This window comes from Brassica napus, unplaced genomic scaffold (genome assembly GCF_020379485.1).
Source record: "Brassica napus cultivar Da-Ae unplaced genomic scaffold, Da-Ae ScsIHWf_22;HRSCAF=44, whole genome shotgun sequence".
Lineage (NCBI taxonomy): Eukaryota > Viridiplantae > Streptophyta > Magnoliopsida > Brassicales > Brassicaceae > Brassica > Brassica napus.
In genome coordinates this window covers 29757-52986 of record NW_026015686.1, presented here as the reverse complement: position 1 = coordinate 52986, position 23230 = coordinate 29757, and the positions used below count along the sequence as shown (strand labels likewise).

At 35.4% G+C, this 23230-nt stretch overlaps 1 protein-coding gene and 1 pseudogene across 1 annotated transcript; both read right to left on the bottom strand.

The window, feature by feature from the left end:
- Positions 1 to 3687: 3687 nt before the first annotated feature.
- LOC125600586 (disease resistance protein RPS6-like) lies at positions 3688 to 17445 on the bottom strand. The gene is made up of 6 exons (XM_048773226.1): positions 17214 to 17445; positions 7411 to 8527; positions 6975 to 7280; positions 6483 to 6890; positions 5139 to 6302; positions 3688 to 5012 (listed from the first exon to the last, which is right to left on the bottom strand). Exons 2-6 carry the CDS (start codon positions 8509 to 8511, stop codon positions 3858 to 3860), a joined length of 4134 nt encoding a protein of 1377 aa, XP_048629183.1. The 5' UTR covers positions 8512 to 8527; positions 17214 to 17445; the 3' UTR covers positions 3688 to 3857.
- On the bottom strand, positions 17009 to 23152 carry LOC125600587 (annotated as a pseudogene).
- Between the last annotated feature and the right edge of the window lie 78 nt (positions 23153 to 23230).

Genomic DNA, 23230 nt, shown 5'->3' with positions numbered 1-23230 from the left:
CACATCATGCATGGCCATTAGATGTGTAGAAAAAATTCTCGAGCCATACGCAGAGGCATAAAGAACTCTTCTTCACTCCCTGTTGGCTGAAAGAATCTCTTCAGATTCATGCAATTTGTCATGCTTAAACAACATTAGTTTGTTGAGATGCAAAACAAGGAAGCTCCATCATCAAAAAATGGATTAAACGGCTAGAACAAAAACAAATTAACGGCGTTAGGACACATATAATTTTGTGGACGTATATTAACTAGTTTTTCTCTAGTTAATTGAAACGTATACACACGCTGATGTTTTTTTGCCAAAAATGTTTTAAAGTTTGTAAAGAGCATCAATAACTTCTAGCAGATTTACCAATTATAAAAGGAAAGAAGGTTGAGAAAACCTACATGCACTCCTTCCCACAACGTTTTGCTCTTACCACAAGATTCGTTAGAAACATGTTGGATGGGAATCCCTCTCCGAATCCATCGGAAATCTTGATTCTAGAATCGCACTTAAAATCGCCACCTCAGTCAAAACGCTGAGCACCTTAAACACAACTTGGTTGTTTGATGATGTGAGTTTTGTTTGGGTTTTGGTTGAGGTTAGACGCCCTTCAGAGACACGAGACAGATATACATAAGAGATGGAGAGAAGAGAGACGAGAGGAAGAGTCGACGGCCAGATCTCTATCGCTTCTTCTTTCTCTCCATGACACAGACGTAAGTCCCTTTTTATCACCAAACCTGATCTTACTTATGGATATTCTCTGAATTCTTTTCTCTGGTATGAAAGTTGCTTACTTTTTTGGTTGATTTCGCCTTGTTTCTTGAGCTCTATTCAATCTGAAAGCTGTTAGAAACTTATCTTTTATCTTTATTGGCATACTGTTTTGTGTTGTCTGAAGAGGGCTGTGTTGGTTCAGGCACTGCAAGGACGAGACATCATAGCTCGTGGAAAGAAAGGAACTGGAAAGACTTTAGCTTTCAGTATCCATATCATCAAACACCTCACTGAACAAGCTGGAGACTACTCTGCTTTCAGGTTCTTTTGTTGTAAACTTTTCAGCTCCCTTTGTTCTTTTGTTGTTAACTTTTCATGTTCTTTTGTTGTTAGGTGACCAGATGCTTGCTGTTGTGAGGAGGCTGTGGAGTCGATTCTTGAGAATCTCCCACAGAAGAGACAAAACTTGTTTTTTTTCAAAAACTATGCCTACTTTGATGAAGAAGTTGGCGAGGAAGTACCTTCTATTCTATGGTACTGTCTTTTGCTCCTTTGTTTGTCTAACATGATTTTATTAATGACTGTTCCTTGTACATTTCTGTTTGCGGGTACATTTTTGTTTTGTGTTGTCTGAAGTGGAGTGGCGCTTTTGTATGTTGATAGTCAGAATTGCAGTGCAATATGCTAATCCTTTGAATTTAAAACCATTGCAGGTGTTCTGGGATTTTTCTACTTGGAGGTAGTTGCTATCCTTCCCAGTTGGTTCTGCTATAGAGAAGTGGGAACGAAGACAATTTGACTAGACAATATGTTCTCTTTCTTGGATACGTAATTTTTTCTCCAGAGTTATGTGTTTGCTTGCTTGATCTACTAGAATTAATGGGTTCACATTTTGGAACCCAGTGTTGATATAGCATGACAACTACCGGCAATAATGTTATTTGTAATATCATATATTGAGTTTGTTTAGAATTGTTCTCTCTCTTCTTAACATACTACTAGGTGATAACCGGGTGAATTTTTATAATAATGTTTGCTCATTAATCGGCTTTAACATTTGCAACACTACAATCTTTATCGATTTTAAAATGACGAATACAAATGTTGGTATCTTAAATATATCATCGTTGTTGATGAAGAGTTAATGTATTACAATTCATTTTAATTATTTTTAAGACTTCATATGTATAAAAATAAATTAAGTTTTGCGGTTGACACAAATCACCAAAACCAAATAAGCAACATCGATTGTATAATCACGAAAGAGGATTAGGTTTTATACTCTTGATTTGTTTACTATTGACTCTCCATAAGTGATTTAATTTTCTAACTATGTAAAGTTGTGCTTTCGTTCTCGTCTCTGTTCTATTGATATGAATTTAGTTTCTTTTTAACTTCTTCTATGAATTTGGTGAATTACATAAGTGTCAATTTAAAAAGATGGACATCAGTAAAAATTAGTTCTACTCCATATACATATCTAAGAATTAATTCTATAACAACAAAACAAATTATTTATTTTATTAGCCTATTCTTTTGAAATATAGTTACTTAAAATATACATATAAAAATATATATAATACTTTACCATTCTATTATATGTAAACTATGTATAAACTAAGAACTATTTGATTTATTAAATGATATTACACACCATTTAAAGAAAAGTGAGAATAACTCTCAAGGTTCCAAAAATAATACTCAAAGCTTCTTTTATTATAATGGAGATTCCAACTTATTTATAGGAAAACAAAACTTGCAAACAAAACTAGAAATTTATTATTCTAGGAAATCACCAAAGAAATGCATGGAGGAGAGAAAATGTTCTTGAAACAAGCATTCCTTGCATGCAAGAGAGAAAATCTTTCCATGCAATTTAATTTCTGAGTTTCGTCACTTTTTTTGGACAGCAAAAGAACCACTTGATTTTGATTTTTTTTGGGCTTGTGACTTGATAACAATGGACTTGACATGTTAGCTAACATCATGGGTCAATTTCTGAATGTCTTTCATGTCCATAACTTCACATATGAGCCCAAGATCACATCAACTGATCTTTGTACTTGGTGAAGACGGGCCCAAAATGTTACGTCTCAGGAAATGCGCAACAGTCTCATCTCAGAAGCTACATGCCAGGGCGCATGGCACCTTCCTCCCGCGAGATCTCCTGCAGCTGAGACTCTTTAAATAGTCTTGACAACAGTTTCTCCTCCGTCGCCTCATAAGGTCCTGATCAGTACTTATGGCGCAAGGCAGATGGAAGCTTTGGCCCTCTCTTTTCCTCTAAGATTACTTGGGAACACATAAGACACAAATCACCTTCAGTCTTCTGGTTGAAGGTTGTCTGGTTCAAGGAAAACATACCTCGCAATGCATTTGTTACTCAATGTACCGGCTGATTGTGTTCTATGCTCTTTCGGTGTCGAAACACATCACCATCTCTTCTTTGAATGTGATTTCTTTTGCAGCATATGGAAGCACTTTGCATAGCAAATCCTCACTGCAACACCCTCGGATCTGCACTCATCAGCAGCTTTAATTAATCAGTGTCACCTTGACTGAACAAGAGGCCCTGTGATCAAGCTAATTCTTCAGCCAGCCATCTACCTTTGGCGGGAAAGAAATGCCAGGATCTTCACCTCAACAACTACATCAGTTGTAGGTCTCAGTCGTGCGTTGGACCATCTTATCCGTGATCGCCTCATCTCTTTCCCAACTTCAGATCGCTCGCCCTCGATGCTGCAGTTCAATTTCTCGTGTACTTAATCTCCCTGAGGTCTGTCCGCGCTTGAGTTTGGTTGTACTTGTTCCTTCTTTTCTTTAATTTCTTTTCAAATAAGTTGTACAAAACATTTATAAATCTCGAAAATGGTATAAATTTAACATTTTACCCAAAAAAAAAAGTTGTAAAAGTGAGTGCCTGTTTTTCTTACAAAGAAACCATATTCGCTTCATTCACAGGCATAATCAAATATTTTGAAATAGTAGTAAAGATTTTCTCTTGACGTTTGTTTCTTTATCATACATAAATATAAATGTATTGTTCATGAGTGTAACTATAATATGCAAGATCGATTACAAGGGATACAGAAACGTGTAAGCTATTAAGCTATTAGAATCAATTAACAATTGTTGTACCTTTGCGAAGCAAATCAATAGGATCTTTGGTTGTCTCCAAACTCGTCTTCACTAAGTGCAGTATCATAGTCTTCATTATCAGTATTGTGTCCGCAATCTTCTTCATCATCTGCCGTCTCATAGCCTATATCATCACTGTCGCCTCCCCACTCTTCTTTACTAAGTGCAGTGGCATAGCCTTCATCATCATCAAATTTGCTTTCATCGATTTCTTTCCAAGTTACCAGAAATGGAGTAGGGTCATCCGAGAGTGGCATACAGCATTCTTTTAGTCTGAGTCGGTTACTATTATGACGAAACTCTATCTCAACTTGATCCCACTCTTGGTTTAGAGGGAAGTGACAGTCAAACATAATCAGGTGATTAATTTTCTGATCCAAGGAGAAACAGCTTGGTTCAGCCGGCTCAAAGTAGTTCCCGTGGCTATCTATGAAACGATAATGTACATGGATGTCTATAAAGCAAAGCTGATGATGGCTAGCGGTTACTTCAGAAAGCAAGATACAAGCCTTGAAGTCCAAAGGTGATTGTTGAGAGAGAGGCGAATGATGTCGAGAGACGGTAAGGAAGCTACCAGTAGAGAGGTTAGTAACACATGGAGACACTTTGACACCTGGTAATATGAGATGCATGGAAGCTGATTGTTGAGCGAATGCGTCGACTTGATTCAGTCTGAAGCAGTTGGTGAACATGATCAACATGGTGAGAGGATTGTTGATGCCTTTTGCTTCTTTTGTCCCTTCAAATTCTGCCAACTGCTCACAGTCTGAGAAGGAAACCACGTCAATATTATCAAGTTGGAAAATTCTTGGTGATATGTATTTTAGCTGGTTGCATTTCCACATCTCCATGGAGACTAGGTGAGACAGGTATTTGATCCACCAAGGAACCTCTTCGATCCCTGTATGACTTAGATAGAGCTTTGAGATGTTGGTTGAGACATCAGGAAAGGTTTGAAGCCGTGAGCATCTAGTTAGATAGTATAAGTCGAGAGATTTTAAGTTGATGCCTTCCGGAAGAGTCTCCGGATCCATGCAATATATAATCCTCAACTTCTTCAAATTATTAGGAATCTGGAATGAAGAAATAGTCTCCACCAAAATTGGTATATGCGAGAGTTCCAGAGACGTCAAAAAAGTTGACAGCATGATCCTGACGGGTGTACGCGGCTGAACAAAATATTAAAAGAAAAAAACAAAAAACAAAACAGAGAACAAAAAACGACCTCAGTTGAATATTTTAGGTAATATAGAATCATTTCTAGTTTATCCTGAAAAGGAATTAAATATGCTTACGACGCTCATTTGCTTCCTTCGTCTTCGATTCATATTCAGCCTACTGTAAATTTTTCCCACGGGATTCCATCTTCTACTCGGGGCTCTTCTTCCTCTTAGCGCTCTGGCTCCATACCTATCACTTTTTAAATATGGACCGTCCTCAGGGAGTCGTATACCACATCCTATAATTTGGAATTCATAGTACTCCGTGAAAAACTCTAACTCCACGTAATCGTAACTAAGTTGCGTTAGTGGAGCATTGTCTTCATTTAGAGGGAATCGATGGAAGTAACACTCAAAAATAACCAGATGAGTATTAAACTTAGCTGTCGTGATGGTCAATGGCCAGTTATCCGAATAGATGTAGTTCCCAAGTCTGTCTATGAACCAACAATGTACCTGGATTTCGAATGGAATATATGTGGAAGTTGTTGATGCAACCACTGCGCAAGCCTTGAATTTGAAGAACTGTTGGGAAAGAGAGGTGTAAAGTAGAGGGACGCTGAGAGTGGTTCCAGTATTACGGTGCGTGAAAAATGGAGGCACTTTATCACCTAAAAACATCAAGGACTTGAAGAACCATGGTTGTTGCCGAAGGATAGCTTCTTCATCCAATTCGTTGCATTTGCTCAGCTTGAGCTGGATTTTTGGGACATAATTATCTGGAAGAAGAGCAGAAGTCTCGTTGGAGACCTGAAACTTCGAGTGGATATTCTTTGTTTCCATTGCCAGCAGACATGGACTTTCAATCCAGCTAGCTGCAGTCAACGACCCGCAGTATGAAAAGTCAACCACCTCTAGATGTTCCAATTTATAAATGTTTAAGGAAACATATTTTAACTCGTTGCATTCACTCATGTGTAGGTAGGTGAGGTGATCAAAGTTCTCGATCCACCCAGGAACTTCTTCAATAGCAGTTTGTTCTAGAAAGAGAGCCAAGACATTGGTTGAGATATTTGGAAAGCTCTTCAACCGTGAGCATCCAGTAAGATGGAGGATCTTGAGAAATTCAAGGTTTATTTCGGCAGGAAGAGTCTCCAGATTTGTGCACTCAATAATGTGCAACACCTCCAGTTTATAGAGATTCTGAATTGAGGAAGGAAGCTCCAACAAACTTGGGATATCCGAGAGATACAGTATTTCCAAAGTGGGAGGCAGCATGGTCATGAGGGGTGTAAGCGGCTGTACCAAAAAATAAAAAATAGAGATGTTGAATGATTTTCATTGCCACTATTATTCACATAAGAAAATAGATAGTATTCTAAGAATCATAACAGTACTACAGACATACGTTGTCATAATGTTTAAGAAACTCAACTTAGCGGCAGTAACTTCTTATTAAATATGAGATTAAAGACATACCTGCATTCCTTTCCATAGTTGAACACTCATCATGTCATACATGAAAAGATTAACGAGATTATCAAAATGCAAATTTGTGGGAATTCCTTCGATCGCTGTTTGGCTTATATTCAAAAATGAGATGTTGGTTGAGATAGCAGGGAAACTCTTCAACCGTGAGCATCCACTAAGATCAAGGTGATCTAGAGATTCAAGATTGACACCTTTTGGAAGAATCTCTAGGTTTTCGCAAAACTGCATGTTCAACTCCTCCAGATTATTGAGATACTGGATAGTGGAGGGAAGCTCCACCAAACTCGAGCAGTTGTTGAGACGAAGTATCTGAAGATTAGTGGCCTTAGAAAGATTTGGAATTTCCATAAGATTTCTGGATCCCCCCAAGTCCATAATCTTGAGTCCTTTAAGTTCCTGAAGTATAAGTAAGATACTCATTAGTTTAGATGGTCATCACTTGAGAAAATAAAAGATGCATTTCTTAGACTAAAAGCTTACACAAACTCCTTTCCACAACTTCTCAAGTTTGCTCCTCTGCATTTGGAGCTTAACGAGGTTTTCTGGGCGGAAGTTGGAAGGCATGTAACTTATTGGGTATCTGTCCCAGCACAATAATCTGAGTTTGGGGGAAAAATTGTTGAAGCCTTCTGGTAAATGCAATCTCTCTTCTTCCTCCATCATTCTTTTCTTCGTGTAAATGTTTAGAAAAACGAGATTATGCAAACTTTCAAAGGCTTTCTCGTGTACATTCAACTCATCAATCTCATTGGTATCGAGTGATATACCTAAAATCTTCTTCGTACCCTGAAATTATAATATCAGTAGAAAAGAGACCAAACCCATTAGCTTAACAGAGAGACACACAACTCATCTTTATCAGATGAAAAGTTTTATATTTAAGTGAGTAATATGGGAATCGTACGGGTAAACTTACAATGGTGTTACTAAGCACATAGCAAATCTCTTTTGAATCCACAAGGAATTCTCGTTCTCCAGGATCATTGGACTCTTCACGGACAATTTCCTTACCCATCTCTTGTAGCAAACAGTGCATCTCTACATTACCCGATCTTACCTGTATCAGGGACTTATCGATGAGGTTGACTAGCCCGATATTGATATCGAAGTCACTATTTGCTAGGAGCTCTTTGATGTCATTGATATGTGCACCGTTGAAAAAGCATGCAATATGACGAAATATTGCTTTATCTTTTCTGTTATTTAACCCATCGTAGCTGACTCTCATTGTTTTCCCAATTCGTCCATCCAAGCCACTTCGGAGCCTCAATAACATATCAATACAGTCCTCTTTATTCCTACCTTGTAAATGGGAACCTAAAACTTTAAGACCCAGAGGAAGATTACCGGCAAGCAGTGCAACTTCAGAAGCAAGTTCCATCAAACCATCAGGTGGAGAATCTTTACAGAAAGCATATCGACATAACATCTTAAGAGAAAGGTCTTTAGATGGGAGAACAACCTCGTAAATACAATCAACCTTGCGTGCCCTTAAGAGATGCTTATCTTTTGTGACCATGATGATTCTGCTCCTACGTCCAAACCTATGATTTTGACCAACCAAGGCATCTAGCACCATTGGATCATCCAAATCATCAATAATGATAAGAACTTTTCGGTTTTTTAGCCTCTCTTCCAGTGCACCCACATGCTCTTTCTTAGTGTCCTTTTCGCCCAAAATCTCGGATAGAAATTCTTTCCGTAAATGTGACTTCAGGTTGTAGTCGTCCGCATTTGCACTAGGATACAAGTTCTTACTCTTAGATACGAAAGCCATGTCTATAAAGATGCTTCGTTGAAACCTTGAAGAAAATCGGTTCAGCAGAGCTCTTGCGATGGTAGTCTTACCAATTCCAGAGGAACCCCATATACCAAGCATCCTGACTTCCTCAGACTCCAAACGTAACAATGTACTTATCTCTGCGATATGATCTTCAATGCCAACAAGATCCTCAAACTCCTTCGACGTAGTTGAAAGTAGTTTACGGGAAACATCATTGGTGATGTCTTCAATCATTGTAGCGTCGCTTTCCCTGTCGAGAAGAAAGATCAATGAAAAAACATTAAACAGTTAGTATCAAAGTAAGGGAGAAATTTACTCTAAGGGACACATTCCAAGTTCTCAATTACACAAAAAGACACTTTGGATTTAGAGAACACTTTCTCTTAGTGAATTTACCAACATGACCCCTAACTAAGAGATTGTGTGTTTCTTTAGATTTTCTAACTAGTCAGAACTTATTTTCTTTTTAAAAACAAATAGTATATTTCTTTTTTAAAACAAATAATATATTTTTTTTAAACAAATAATCTTAATTTCATATTGAAACCGTACCAATTTATAAATCCCTAAACCAATTAAACTCTCACAAACGAGACCAAACTCTTATCCCTGTCTCTCTTTCTCTATTTCCTGTTCTTTTCCGCCGCCTGTGTTCTCTCCACCGCTTGGTTTTACAGACAGCCACCGACATGAAAGGTTAGATTATGAATTCAAAAGGAGTTGTGTGTGGATGTGGTCGTTGTGGACATTAAAGTTGAAGTCTAGTTGAAATTATGTGGCGGCCATCCAAAGTCTTCGTTGTTGCTTCCGTTGCAAAGAGAAAGCTCTAGAAGCATCAATGGTCAAGTTACTCTATTTTACACATATGGTCCTTCCATTTTTGGATATTTTCAATTTGACCCCAACATTCTTTAATTTATTCGTAGATCCTCTTAATTTTCGTGCCAACCTTTTTAGTTATGTACTTTAATTCGTAACAACAATTATCTTATCAACTCATATCCACATTTCTATATCCAAACTTTCTATGTTCACATAAATTGTGTCCACAGAAGCTTCGTCCACTAAATGGTGTCCACAATTCATCGGTTCACAAATTCTTTTCCTCTTTATTCAATCCGAAACCAGCTATCTAGATACCTAAATCGAGTATACGAGAAGTTAATAAACCATTCTCATTTTCTTCTTAGACAGACAAGGAAGGGAATGTCCCTCTTACAACATTCGATAAAAATCATGTTATCGACGCTTCTCTTGTCCACCAATTGCTTTGTCCACATAGATGGTGTCCACAAATTGGCACATATATGGTGTCCACATATTATCAGTTGTTAGATCTTATGTATGTAAACAGATTCAGCGTTCTTAAACAATTCACTTTTTTCATATATTTATCTTTTCGTTTTAACCTTTATCATTTATTACAACTAAATATAAACTCATTTTCAACTTACTCACCTTACGGTTTGCCTCTTTAAAAGAAATAGATTCACCTTACACAAAAAGCAGGGTCATTTTTGTCCAGAAAAAAACAGCTGTCAAGAGAAAGTGTGCCAAAGATACAATGTGTCTCTCAGCGTAAACACAAGTCACATTGTGTCCTTTTATGTAACTCTCTCAAAGCTTTTCTTCATTCACGCGCATAAATAGAAAGTTGTCCACTTTAAATAGTAACCGGTGCTGTGTGCGGAATAAAATAGTTTATTAAATTATTTATTGTATATTGTACTAAAACATTTGTTCTATAGCTTTTTCTCGAGATGGACATTCATTCTCCCTTCAGGTTTTCGGATTTCGGATTTTAGTTAGAAATTTAAATCGTATTTGGATATTTAAAATATTTGTTTTGGATTTGGTTGAATCATTGCGGGTTTGGATTCGATTTCAGATATCCATTTTAATTATGTATTTAATCCTCAATATCCATAAATAAAATAATATAAGCATAATTTTTTTGAATAATGTAAGACTAAATATTTAAATTTACATAAACATTAGCTCAATTTAAATATTTGGATGGAGAACAAATAAATATTTTCAGTATTTTGAACATTTTCTGGGTACACGTCAAATTAGGGTTTGGATGTTCGATCGAGATTGGGATCCGGGTGCTCATAGGAATTTCACGATTCGAGGAGAATCATATGGAGATGGGAAATTAGGGGAACTCAGCGGAGATCTGCGAATCAATTACCTAATAACGAGTTCGATAGAGTTTCAATCGAAAGGGGTTGGGAATGGAGATACGATTGGGCTTTTTAGGATATGGTTATCATTCAGATCCTCGGAGTGGATGCGGAATCCAGAAGATCAAGCACAATCATTAAGGGGTCGAACTGGAAATATCTTACAGATGGAGAAGGAACAGATATGGATCAGGTGGGGACAACAGAAGTTGTCGAAGAAGATAGAACTGGAGGCATTGTTGAGGGTAAGGGGGAAACGGCGGCGGAGAAGAAAACGGGGCTGCGCAAGCCTTTGTTTTCAGTTACTGGTGGACACAACTCCAAGTTTGCTCAAGTGCTTATGTAGCCTCGCAAACGGGTACAAGCTAAACAGAGCCTCCACAGGGGTGGTGGTGCTAAGCAAGTGGAAGAAAAGGGTACCTCACACCCGAAACAGCTACCCAAGCCTTAACTGTTTATGGATTGTGGGTGTTTTGAAGACAGCTATATTACGGGTTTGTTTGTTTTTTTTTACTTTCAGTTTTTTTGTTGGTTCAATAAGCTCTACGAGCAGTTCAAGTTTTATTTGGTATGTCTGGGTTTTAAATGGGCATTTATTAAAATGTGGTTTGTTTGGTCTTTGGAACGTATGGAATAATATTTTTGGTATTGGTTTTTGGATTTGGTTTATTTTGTTGAGCGTATGTGATCATAACAGGAGGGTTGGTATTCTCGAAGCGGTATTATTTATGCTGGTTATTGTTCTTAAAAGACAAATAAATGATTTGGCACTTGTGTGTTTTGTTGGTTTTGGGAAGTGGCTCACGACAGAACATAACGTTCTTGTTGTATCGACTCGAGACCTGTGGCTGGTCTCTTTAAACCAGTCGCAGATGGTTTATTTGGTGAAGATTAGAGTGGTTACTTTGGAAATAAAGGAATTGATATTTGGTATAGATATTGAAGATGATTTAGAAATGTATACAGATTATTCTTCTCTGCTTTACGTGAAGAACAAGTCTCATATGTTTGTTTTTTCTATCATGGTGTTTATTGGTTTCAAACTAGATGATGAGGTGGATTTGGAAATAATGTATATCATTGGAATAGGGACAGGGCGTACCATTATTATATTGAAGCCGTTTTATTGTGACGGGTGGAGTGAAAGTTTGGTGTTTTATGGGGTTATGGTGTTTTGGTGGTTGGGATTTCAGGGTATCATTAAACCCAATTTTGCTAACTCTTGGGAGTATTTTTATATTTTTTAATGAGAGCACTAAGTTGGAACTGTAGAGGAATGGGAAGTAAATGGACAATGAGTTATCTGCGAGAGATATGGCACAAACATAAACCAGATTTTCTTTTTTTATCAGAGACCAAACAGGAGTATGACTTTGTACACAGATTTCAATTACATTCGGGTTTTGATAATCTGGTTACAGTGGAACCAAATGGAAGGAGTGGTGGTCTAGCACTTTTCTATAATAATGAGTATCAAGTTAATATACTCTATTCAAGTAATCGAATGATAGATGTGGAGGCGGTGGCTTTGGGGAAAAAGGTGTTTCTCACATTTGTTTATGGAGATCCGGTTCAACAAATGAGGGAACAAGTGTGGGAAAGATTAACTAGGTATGGCATTGCAAGATCTGAGCCCTGGTTTATTATTGGTGATTTAAACGAGATTACGGGAAATCATGAAAAAGATGGAGGAGCTTTGAGAAGTGCGGATTCTTTTATCCCTTTTAATAACATGATAAGAAATACTGGACTTCTGGAATTTCCGGCTAGAGGGAACAAAATGTCGTGGCAGGGGAGAAGAGGAAAAGGAAAAGGGGCTGTGACTGTAAGGTGTCGGTTAGATCGCGCTCTAGCAAATGAGGAGTGGCATACTCTATTTCCCTGTTCTTACACAGAATATCTAGGTTTGGTGGCATCCGATCATCGACCAGTGGTGGCGTATCTAGACGATAAAGTTCACAGAAGGAAAGGGCAATTTCGGTTTGATAAGAGGTGGGTAGGGCAAGAGGGGCTTCTGGAATCCATTACGACGGGTTGGTCAGATGATAGGATTCGTAGCGAGGATGATATAGTAGCAAAAATTAGCAATTGTCGACATGAAATTGCAAAATGGCGGAAAAATAATCCACCTTATGGCAAGGAGAAAATAAGCGATTTACAAAAGGCCCTCGAGGAGGTTCAGACAGATAATGCTAGGTCACAGGAGGATATTGTGGAGGTCTCCAGAAAGTTACAAGAAGCTTATAAGGATGAAGAAGATTATTGGCACCAGAAAAGTAGGAATATGTGGTACTCTTCGGGGGATCTAAATACCAAGTTCTATCATGCCTTAACTAAGCAACGACGAGTTCGGAATAGGATTGTTGGCTTACATGATGCTGCGGGGAACTGGATTACAGAAGATATTGGAGTGGAAAAGGTGGCTGTTGACTATTTTGAAGAGCTGTTTAGTACCACTTCGCCGACAGGATTTGATAGTTTTCTCTCAGAGGTAACAACGGGTATCACTCCTCAGATGAATCAACGATTGTTGAGAGTGGCGACTGAGAGTGAGGTAAAAGAGGCTTTGTTTATGATGCATCCAGAGAAGGCGCCAGGACCGGATGGTATGACGGCTCTTTTTTTCCAGCATTCCTGGCATATCATTAAGAATGATTTGGTAACAATGGTAAATAATTTTTTGGTGTCTGGGGACTTGGATCCACGGTTAAATATTACTAATATATGTATGATCCCAAAGACGGAGAGGCCTACTAGGATGACGGAATTGAGACCCATTAGTCTATGTAATGTCGGGTATAAAATTATCTCGAAGGTTCTGTGCCAGCGGCTGAAACTTTGTCTGCCGTCTCTTATTTCGGAAACGCAATCGGCATTCGTGGCAGGGAGGTTGATAACTGATAATATTCTTATAGCTCAGGAGATGTTTCATGGATTACGGACTAACAAATCATGTCAAGGAAAATATATGGCAATTAAAACGGATATGAGCAAAGCGTATGATAGAGTGGAATGGGACTTTATTAAAGCTTTACTAGAGAAGATGGGTTTTGATCTTCATTGGATTAAATTAATGATGGAATGCATATCATCGGTTCAATATCGGGTTTTACTAAATGGACAACCAAGAGGCCTTATTATTCCGAATAGAGGGTTACGGCAAGGAGATCCGTTATCTCCTTATTTATTTATTTTGTGCACTGAGGCTTTGATTGCAAATATTAAAAAGGCGGAGGATGGGAAACAATTGACAGGAATGAAGGTAGCTCGAGCATGTCCTTCCATTTCACATCTACTGTTTGCGGATGATAGTCTTTTCTTTTGCAAAGCCCAGAGAGAGGAATGTCAAACTATTCTCAGAATCTTAAAGGAATATGAGATGGTGTCAGGTCAACTCATTAATTTTGAGAAGTCTTCGATCCAATTTGGACATAAAATTGAAGAGTCCAACAGACAGGAAATGAGAGACATCCTGGGCATTCAGAATCATGGAGGAATGGGAACTTATCTAGGATTACCAGAAAATCTTGGGGGTTCAAAGGTTCAGGTTTTTAGTTTTGTGCAGGATAGACTAAACAAACGGGTTAATGGTTGGACTTTTAAGTTCTTTACAAAAGGAGGAAAAGAGGTGATTATTAAATCGGTGATTACGGCATTACCAAATCATGTGATGTCTTGCTATCGATTGCCTAAGGCAACCGTAAAGAAACTGACAGGTGCGGTAGCCCAATTTTGGTGGAGCCCCGGGGGAAGTACGAGAGGTATGCATTGGAAATCTTGGGATAAAGTATGTGTTAGCAAGGAGGAAGGAGGACTGGGTTTTAAAGACATCACTGATTTCAATACAGCGATGCTTGGTAAACAGTTTTGGCGATTGATCGAGAAGCCAAATACTTTATTTTCTCGAGTTTTTAAAGGTCGATATTTCAGGAATGCCTCACCCCTGGAACCGATTCGCTCATACTCTCCGTCATATGGATGGCGGAGTATTACATCAGCTAGATCTCTGGTTAGCAAAGGACTAATCAAACGGGTGGGATCAGGATCTTCTATCTCTGTATGGAATGATCCTTGGCTCCCAACCACTCGCCCGAGACCAGCAAATAAAAACCAACACAATCTTTACCCTGACCTCACAGTGGCTTCTCTTATAGACCCCACTTTGGGAATTTGGAACTCGCAGGCACTTCAGGCTCTAGTGGATCCACAGGATGTGAAAATTATCGAGAGTATACGACTGAGTAGATATCAGTTGGAGGACAAAGATGGATGGCATTTCACAACAAAGGGAAATACACGGTTAAATCGGGATATCAGGTAGAACGAGTTTACCCGGATAGAGCAAAACCACCAGCATTTTTTGGACCTACGGTCGATGGTTTGAAATCATTCTGCTGGAAAGTCAGGTGTCCACCAAAGCTTAAACATTTTCTCTGGCAGTTGGTGACAGGGTGTATAGCGGTTAAGAAAAATTTACAAGCGAGAGGGATAACTGGCGATATATGTTGTACAAGATGCGGAGCTGAGGAGGAATCGATAAATCATGTGTTTTTCGAATGTCCTCCAGCACTTCAGGTTTGGGCTCTCTCAAAGATACCATCAAATCCAACTACATTTCCCACACAATCCCTTTTTGCAAATATGGATCATCTTTTCTGGAGAGTCTTTCCGCAGTTAGATGATCATCAGTTCGCATGGATACTATGGTATATCTGGAAAGGAAGGAATAGTAAGGTTTTTAGTAATCTGGATATTGATCCTAGGGATACGCTCAAATTGGCGGAAACAGAATCAACCCTTTGGGCTGAAGCCCAACTAGTGAATGAACAGAGAATGGTCCCACAGGAAGAGATTAGGTCTTCACTGTTAAATCCAGGACGATGGTGTTTCACAGATGGTTCCTGGAAAGAGAAAGATACTTTCTCCGGCCAGGGTTGGCACAGCACTTTAGAAGGCTTCGCTGGGTTGCTGGGGGCGAGGAATGTTCGGGCTAGCCTTTCTCCTCTACATGCGGAGATGGAAGCACTACTATGGGCTATGGAATGTATGAGGAATTTACGTCAATCTCAGGTTACGTTTGCAACGGATTGTTCTCAATTGGTGAAGATGGTTTCGGAACCAGAAGAGTGGCCAGCGTTTGCAAGTTATTTGGAAGACATCAAAAGTCTGAGAGCAAGTTTCCTACAATCAGAGATCGTCCATGTACCAAGAGCGCAGAATACAAAGGCGGATAGCCTAGCACGCAGTGTTAGGATTCAGCCGTCTTTCGTCGTTCACATGGATCAATATCTTCCGGCTTGGTTTACAGAGTCTATATGAGTCTGTAAAGTTGACGACAAAAAAAAAAAAAAAAAAAAAAAAAAAGAACATTTTCTGTTATTTTTAGATATTTAGTTTTGTCAATGTTGATAATTTTTAGATATTTTAATATATTTTAATATCTAATAGATATGATTTTAAAATAATTAACATATTAATTATATAATTGTGATTTACGTATTTTTGATATCTAAAATATTTTAATTTGGATCAGATTCGGATTTGATTTGGATATTAATCTTTTAGATCCATATGACTACTTAATCAATTTAAATTTTTGTTTAGTATTAATTTCAAATCTACTTCGGTTCGGTTCTTCGGATCCTATATTTTATCCAAACTTACTTTCTTCTAATAATATAAAGTAAAATAAAATAAATGTAAAACAAATATTCTGAGCTTATTTAACATACATACTTATTGGACCATATTTTAATAATACCAATAAAAATGGTTGGGCGTCATTTAGTATTGTTGAGCATGTTTCAAATCTGAAATAGTTTATAACCAATAACATGTATTTTCTTATAAAAAAATCTTGGAAAATATAATAAAAACACAATATAATCAAGTGAAAAGTGTTAGAGTTCGGTGGAAAATAATGTGATCCCTTCAGTCGGCACCTGAATTATGTTTTTCAATCGAGTTAATGAACCTTGTTTTTTATTTTAAAGCTTTTCTGATTTTTGATTTTTTCTAAGAATCTGATTATGTTTCTAATTCTTGGTGTGATATGAAAACTCTGTAAAGAAAAAAAATATTTGGCTAAACTAAAGATCCGACTTTGTGCGTGGTGTTTTTTTACCTCAATTTCCTTAATTCCTAATCAGTCATAACTATTTATTGCATTTGTTTATAGAAACCCCAACCTGACTAAGTTCGGTAATATACGAAACTTTCAACTTCTAAAAACATTCTCATTCCAGCATTTTAGTTGATGCGAATCTTAATGATTTAAAAAAAAAATCTTTTAAAATGATATTATTCAGTAGTTGTACATAGAGAATTTAAGTTCACTAATAAAAATGTTAAAAACGCAGGAACTAAAATAAACTGATATATTAAAAAATTTAGTCTAAACACATTAAATTGTTTGCGGTGAAGTTAAAAAATTTTGTGTGTGAACGCATTAATTGTTTAATGATTGTGAGGCCAACATGTCAACATACTCAAATTGAAATCGACGTGGGACTGCCACGTGTTCAATGTAGTGTGAAAACATTAAATAATAATGCTTCTCTTTTAATATATATGGGATGTTACCAAAAGTGCATTATACGTTTATGTTTGCTTTATTCTTAATGCTTATTGAGAAGTTGGCTATATCACAAATTGACCCAAACGAATAGCTACTAGTTTTTCTCGAGGAACTTGTTTTCATAACGTTTAAAAATTCAACCTAGCAAGAGTGATATAAGATTAAGTAAATACCTGCATTCCTTCCCACAGTTTAGTAGTCGTAATTGTTTCCATGAAAAGACAAGCGAGCTTCTTTATATGCAACTTATGTGGGATGTCTTCAATTGCTGTATCGCTTAGATCGAGCCATGTGATATTGGTTGAGATATCAGGAAAACTCTTCAACCGTGAGCATCCACTAAGATCAAGGCGATCTAGAGATTCAAGATTGACACCTTGTGGAAGAATCTCTAGGTTTTCGCAGAACTGCATGTTCAACTCCTCCAGATTATTGAGATACTGGATAGTGGAAGGAAGCTCCACCAAACTCGAGCAATTGTTGAGATGAAGTATCTCGAGATTAATAGCCTTAGAAAGATCTGGGATTTCTTGAAGATTTTTAGATCCCTCCAAATCCATAATCTTGAGTCCTTCAAGTGGCTGGAGTATTAATAAGTTAGTCATCCATTTACAGAATTCTCACATACAACTATACTAAATTAAAGTTTTGACTGGAATAGCAGATGAAAAATCAATAGCAATAAGTCGTAGAAGATGTATGTTCTTATTAAACTACTAGGTGATTTTTTCCATGCTCATGCACGGATATAAATATTTATAAATAAAGTAAATATATTAAAAAACATGATTGTTTATTTACATTTAATTTTAAATAAATTTATAATTTGTATACATAATTTGTATTAATAATATTATATTATTTTAATTAGGCATATGATTTTAGATATATTTTATCTAGTTGGTTTTGTTGTTTTACAGTCAATTTAGTTATCATTTAGGTATATTGGATTGGCTCTATTTCTCCGAATTCAACTAATATTTTCTATTTTAAATATATTAAAATTATGATTAATTTTCTTATTTGCATTTACGTTGGTTATTGTCTTAGATATGTAAATATATTTGAGAAATGTATAGCTTAAGATATATTGTGCTTATAATAAAAGAAAAAATAAACTAAAGTGTATGATTCCAAATTATATAAATTAATATAACGATAATATTATACAGTCCCATTCATATATATATAAATTTTACATAACAACTAAATTACAACAGTTGGTTAATATTTTATTTTCATTTGTTAATATATTTTGAGTCATCCTATAATTTACATTTATACAATAAATTATTATTATAAAATGTTATATTCTTAGTGTAGTTAAATCTATGATTTAGATGTAAATTGAATTAGTTAAGTGAGTTACATATATTCTTTAAAATTAAAATTGAAGTAAATTATTTTTATTATAATTAAGTAAAATCAAAATAATTTTATTTATCGTTTAAATGTGCATATATTTTCCTAATATTTTTCAAAATATATGTTGATTTAAAAAAAACTTTTGAAAATAAAACGATGATCTATAGAAAGTTACATATATAAGTAACTAATACATTTTTGGAAGCTCATGAACATATATTAATATTTACAATAATTGAAATATTTTATAAATTCTAAATAATTAAATGGTAAACTATATTAAACTATTGCATTTTAATAGTAAAAATGTTTCCTTTTTAAACAAAATTAGCTTTTTCATAAAAATATGGTTTTTAATAAAAACGAAAATAAAAATAAAATATATTTATAGATATTGTATTTTATATGAAATTCCTTTTTGATAAAAATTTAGTTATAAAAGGAATGTATTAAAATATTAATAACGTCAGTAATAATTTGGCTATTTACATTGATACTTTTTAATGAATTGAGTTTATAAAATTGTCATTGCTAATATTTTATTTATTTCATTAATGCATTCCTTTAAATAACCAAATTATTATCAAAAAGCAATTTCATATAAAAGGCAATATCTATAAATAAATTATAGAGATCCTAATAATACAAAGCAGTAATTTATAATAATATATTTTCTCAATTTTCAATTAATACCGATTATTTCTTTCTTTCGTGCCAATTTATTAAAAATTGCCTTTAAATTCCATTATCAGTAACCAACGTTATTTAGTAAGTTAATATGAAAATAAATAAAAAACATTATGCTAAAAGAGAACAAAAAAACAAGGTTGTTGTCCCTTTAGTATAAAAACAACATAAAGTTGTCTCAATAGTATAATTTTTTTCATAATCCCAAAACTAACCCTATATTTAATCTAATTAAACACAATTTAAAAGTTAATTTGAATTTTAAAAAAAAAAGTTAATGGAAAAAAGGTAAAAAACAGTTGAAAGGCAATCGAAAAAAAAAAGAGGTATAGATATGCATCATAGAGAACAAGAGTTTGTGAGAAGAATCAAAAGAAAAACTATGGAAAAACCATAGATTGATGAAGAAGAGAAGGAATAATCGTTTTTTTTAATTTTTTTAAGTAAAATCGACCATAACACGTTTTAGAAAGTTAAAATATTTCTAAGAGATTTTTAGAATATTTTCTTAACTGAAATTTCATTAATTTTCGCAAAAAATCAAGTATTCTTATCCGTAGAAGGCGACTTCTAAAAGTTTAGAAGAATGATAAAAATTCTGAATACACTTTCTACTTTGAGTAGACGTAAGATTACATTGTAGAAAACACATTCCTCGAAATTTAGAATACTTTATAAAAGTAGAAGATGCATTCGGAAGGAAAGTGGATACTTTTACGATTAGTAGAATGTGCATTCCTCTTTTTTAGAAATTTAGTAAATAGTAAAATGAACGTTCTAAAAGAAGTAGATGAACGTGTTTATTTTAGAAATCGTTTTCTACTATACCATTTTTCATAGAAGACGCATTCTACTTTTAGTAGAACGTATTTTAAAAATCTTATTTACCAAGTTTTTGAGCAAAAGAAAATTACCAGCTTGTGTATATGGATGTTTTATTAATTGTTTATATTTTTAATAATTTTTTTGATTCATAAAATTATTTATTTCATTAGTTTTCAGAAATACAAAGGGTAAAAAAGAGAAAAACTAGACAAAATTAGTTTTATACTAAAGGGACAACAACCTGATTTTTTTGTTCTCTTTTGGCAATTTTCTCAAAAAATTGCAAGGATTCCATTCCTAATCTTATTAAAACTTTGATTGCTAGAGCTTTTTATAAAACAATAAAATATGTAATAGAAACAATACGATGAAGATGTTTGTATTTTACAAATTGATTAGTAAAACAGTAAATGATTCATATATAAATTATCATAAAATTATTATATGATTTATTTATTTCTAAATAATATAGATATATTTATATTTCTCTCTATAAAAATATATTAATTTACATTTTAATTGATTTTTTAAATGTGAAATTATTATTTTCAAAGTTTAAAATTATTCTAACTGAAAATTTATTTTAAAAATATTTAATTATTTTTGGACATTAAAGTGATTTTTTGAGATTATAAATGTAAATATTCTTCCAGAAACTATATATGGGAGCATTGAACAAAGAACATTTTGAAAATATTAGTATTTTTAAATTAGTTTTGTAAATGCCTTTCTAATAACTGTTTATAGGATGATAAAAAGAATAATTATTTTGCTAATGCTTTGCTATCAACGCTTAAGACTTTACATAAAACTTACTTGAACTCCTTCCCAAAGCTTCTGAAGTTTGCTCCCCAACATTTGGAGCTTAACAAGGTTTGAAGGACAAAATTTAGAAGGCATACATCTCAAAGGACAATTATCCCACCTCAGTAGTCTTAGCCGATGGGGGAAATAATCAAATTCTTTAGGTATGTGCCACCTTACTTCTTTCTTGTGGTTAGTGTAAAAAATTAGAAAACTCAAATTACACAGTCCTTTGAAGGCGCTCTCATGTATAGTTCATCAATCTCATCCATATCCAATGATATACCTAAAAGCTTTGTAGTAGCCTGAATTATAATTAAAAAAACACACGTTAATTTACCAAATGCCTATAATTCATCATTTATCAAATGACATGCTTTTAGATGAAAAGATCCCAAAAACTTACAATGTTGTCTTCAAGCACATGGCATATATCTGTCGAGTCCACAAGGAATTCTCGCTTTTCAGGCTCATTAGACTGTGCAAGCACAATATCCTTTCCCAATTCTTGTAGCGAGCAGTGCATCTCAATAGTATCTTCTCTTACATGTACGAGAGACTTATCAACCAGATTATTAAGCCCGATTTCAACGCCCAAATCACTATCTTCTAGCAGCCACAGGATGTCACGAACTTTTTCGAAGTTAAGAAGACATGCAATGTAACGAAAAATCAATTTCTCTTTTTCGTTATGTAACAACACATCATAGGGGAACTTAAGTGCTCTATTTATCCATTCGGACCATTCCTCTTTGTCCCTACCCCGTAAGCACCAACCCAAAAAATTAAGACTAAAAGGAGTATGGTTAGTTACCACTTCGAAAGCAAGCTCTCTAAAACATTCAGGTGGATAGTCTTGCCGAAATGTGGATCGACAGAATATCTTATGAGCTTGCTCTTCAGAAGGGAGAGACACCTCATAAATTTGATCAATCCCATGTGCCATTAAAAGACTTTTATCGTGTGTAACCACAATGATTCGACTCCCATTTCCAAACCATTGAGTTTGAAACGCCAAGGCATCTAACACCAACTGATCATCCAGACCATCAATAACGATAAGCACTTTCTGGTGCTTTTTGCCTAAAATTTCAGACAAAAATGATTTTTGCAAACGCGACTTTACCTTATAGTCATCCGGGTTGGATCTACTATAATTTTCCATGCTCTTAGATACAAACCTCCTGTCTATGAAATTGCTACTTTGGAAATGTGAAGAGTTTAGGCGAAATATAGATCTTGCAATCGTAGTCTTGCCGATTCCATAGCGGCCCCAGATCCCAACCGTCCTTACTTCCTCTGAGTCCAAATTCAACAATAAATTCATCTCTTTGATATGATCTTCGATGCCAACAAAGTACTCCCAATCCTGTGATGGACTTAGTTTAAGCAGAACATGTATGGCGATTTCTTTTACCATTTTGGCATCATTATCCCTAATACACAAGAGAAAAGAAAATTCAATTCACAATCCCTAAAAACTTGATTATTGGGGATTCTTAGGGTATGATTGTTAGGGGAATATAAAAAAAGTTTGTTAACTTTTAACTAAAAAAAAGTTAAGAGTCGGCTCTTAAATAAGATATTAGCGGCTCTTAAATATCTTATTTAAGAGCCGATTCGTTGATTTTTTAGTTAGATTTTTTAGTAAAAAGTTAAGAGTTGGGTTCTTATATTCAGCTAAGAATCTCCACACTAAAAACCCCCAATAATCATGCTTAACAAGTAGGAATAGTAAAAAATTAAGAAGGTTTTACCAATGATATCCGAGTATATTAGCAACATCTGTCAACGCTTGCTTCCACTGATTTTTCACTTCCTCTGTTTGGTTATGGCAAGCCTTTTTAAATGCCTCTCCAAAGTCGCCCGACTGTTTCTTAAGATGAGAAGGATCCAAGCCATAGAACACTGGTATCACCAGTTGGCCCAAATCTCTCTTGCATTGCATAATTTCCAGCAACTCATTGAGGCACCAGCTTGAAGAAGCAAAGGTATTGGAGAGGACCACCACTACAACCCTGGAATCTCTTATGGCCTGGACAAGCTCGGTGGCGATCAACTCGCATCTTTCCTTCTCGTTGTCTTTAAAAGCATTGATCCGTTTTCGTTCCAGCTCTTCAAGAAAGTGGTTATGGAAGTTTTTTCGAACATCCTCCCCACTGAAGCTCGTGAAAACATCGTATGACCAGTTGGGAGAAGATGAGGTAGAGGAAGAAGCCATAATTAAAGAGAGGAGGATACAAATCTCAAGAAGACCAATTGAGGAGAAATGAGTGCTCACTGTCGTTGTTATGAATGAAATCTTAGCATTTGCAAGAAAATTGCTAACTAGCAACTACTTCACCGTTGTTTCTTCTGATGCAACTTGATTGACGTTTCACGTTTGTTGACTTAATCACGGCCACACTGAAATCAACTCACCACATGTCTTATCTTTACATTAATATCTGATTTTTATTTTCAACTTCATTTTTTGGCCGGTTTCATAAGTCTTCAACATCCAATTTCA

What these genes read in the sequence shown, in the direction of transcription:
- LOC125600586 (XM_048773226.1), bottom strand. Translation starts at nt 8,511, where the DNA reads ATGATTGAAGACATCACCAATGATGTTTCCCGTAAACTACTTTCAACT. An exon ending in AGTTGTGGAAAGGAGTTTGT is followed by an intron (nt 6,891 to 6,974) that starts GTAAGCTTTTAG and finishes CTTATACTTCAG; the next exon opens with GAACTTAAAGGACTCAAGAT. An exon ending in GAAGGAAGCAAATGAGCGTC is followed by an intron (nt 5,013 to 5,138) that starts GTAAGCATATTT and finishes TATTTTGTTCAG; the next exon opens with CCGCGTACACCCGTCAGGAT.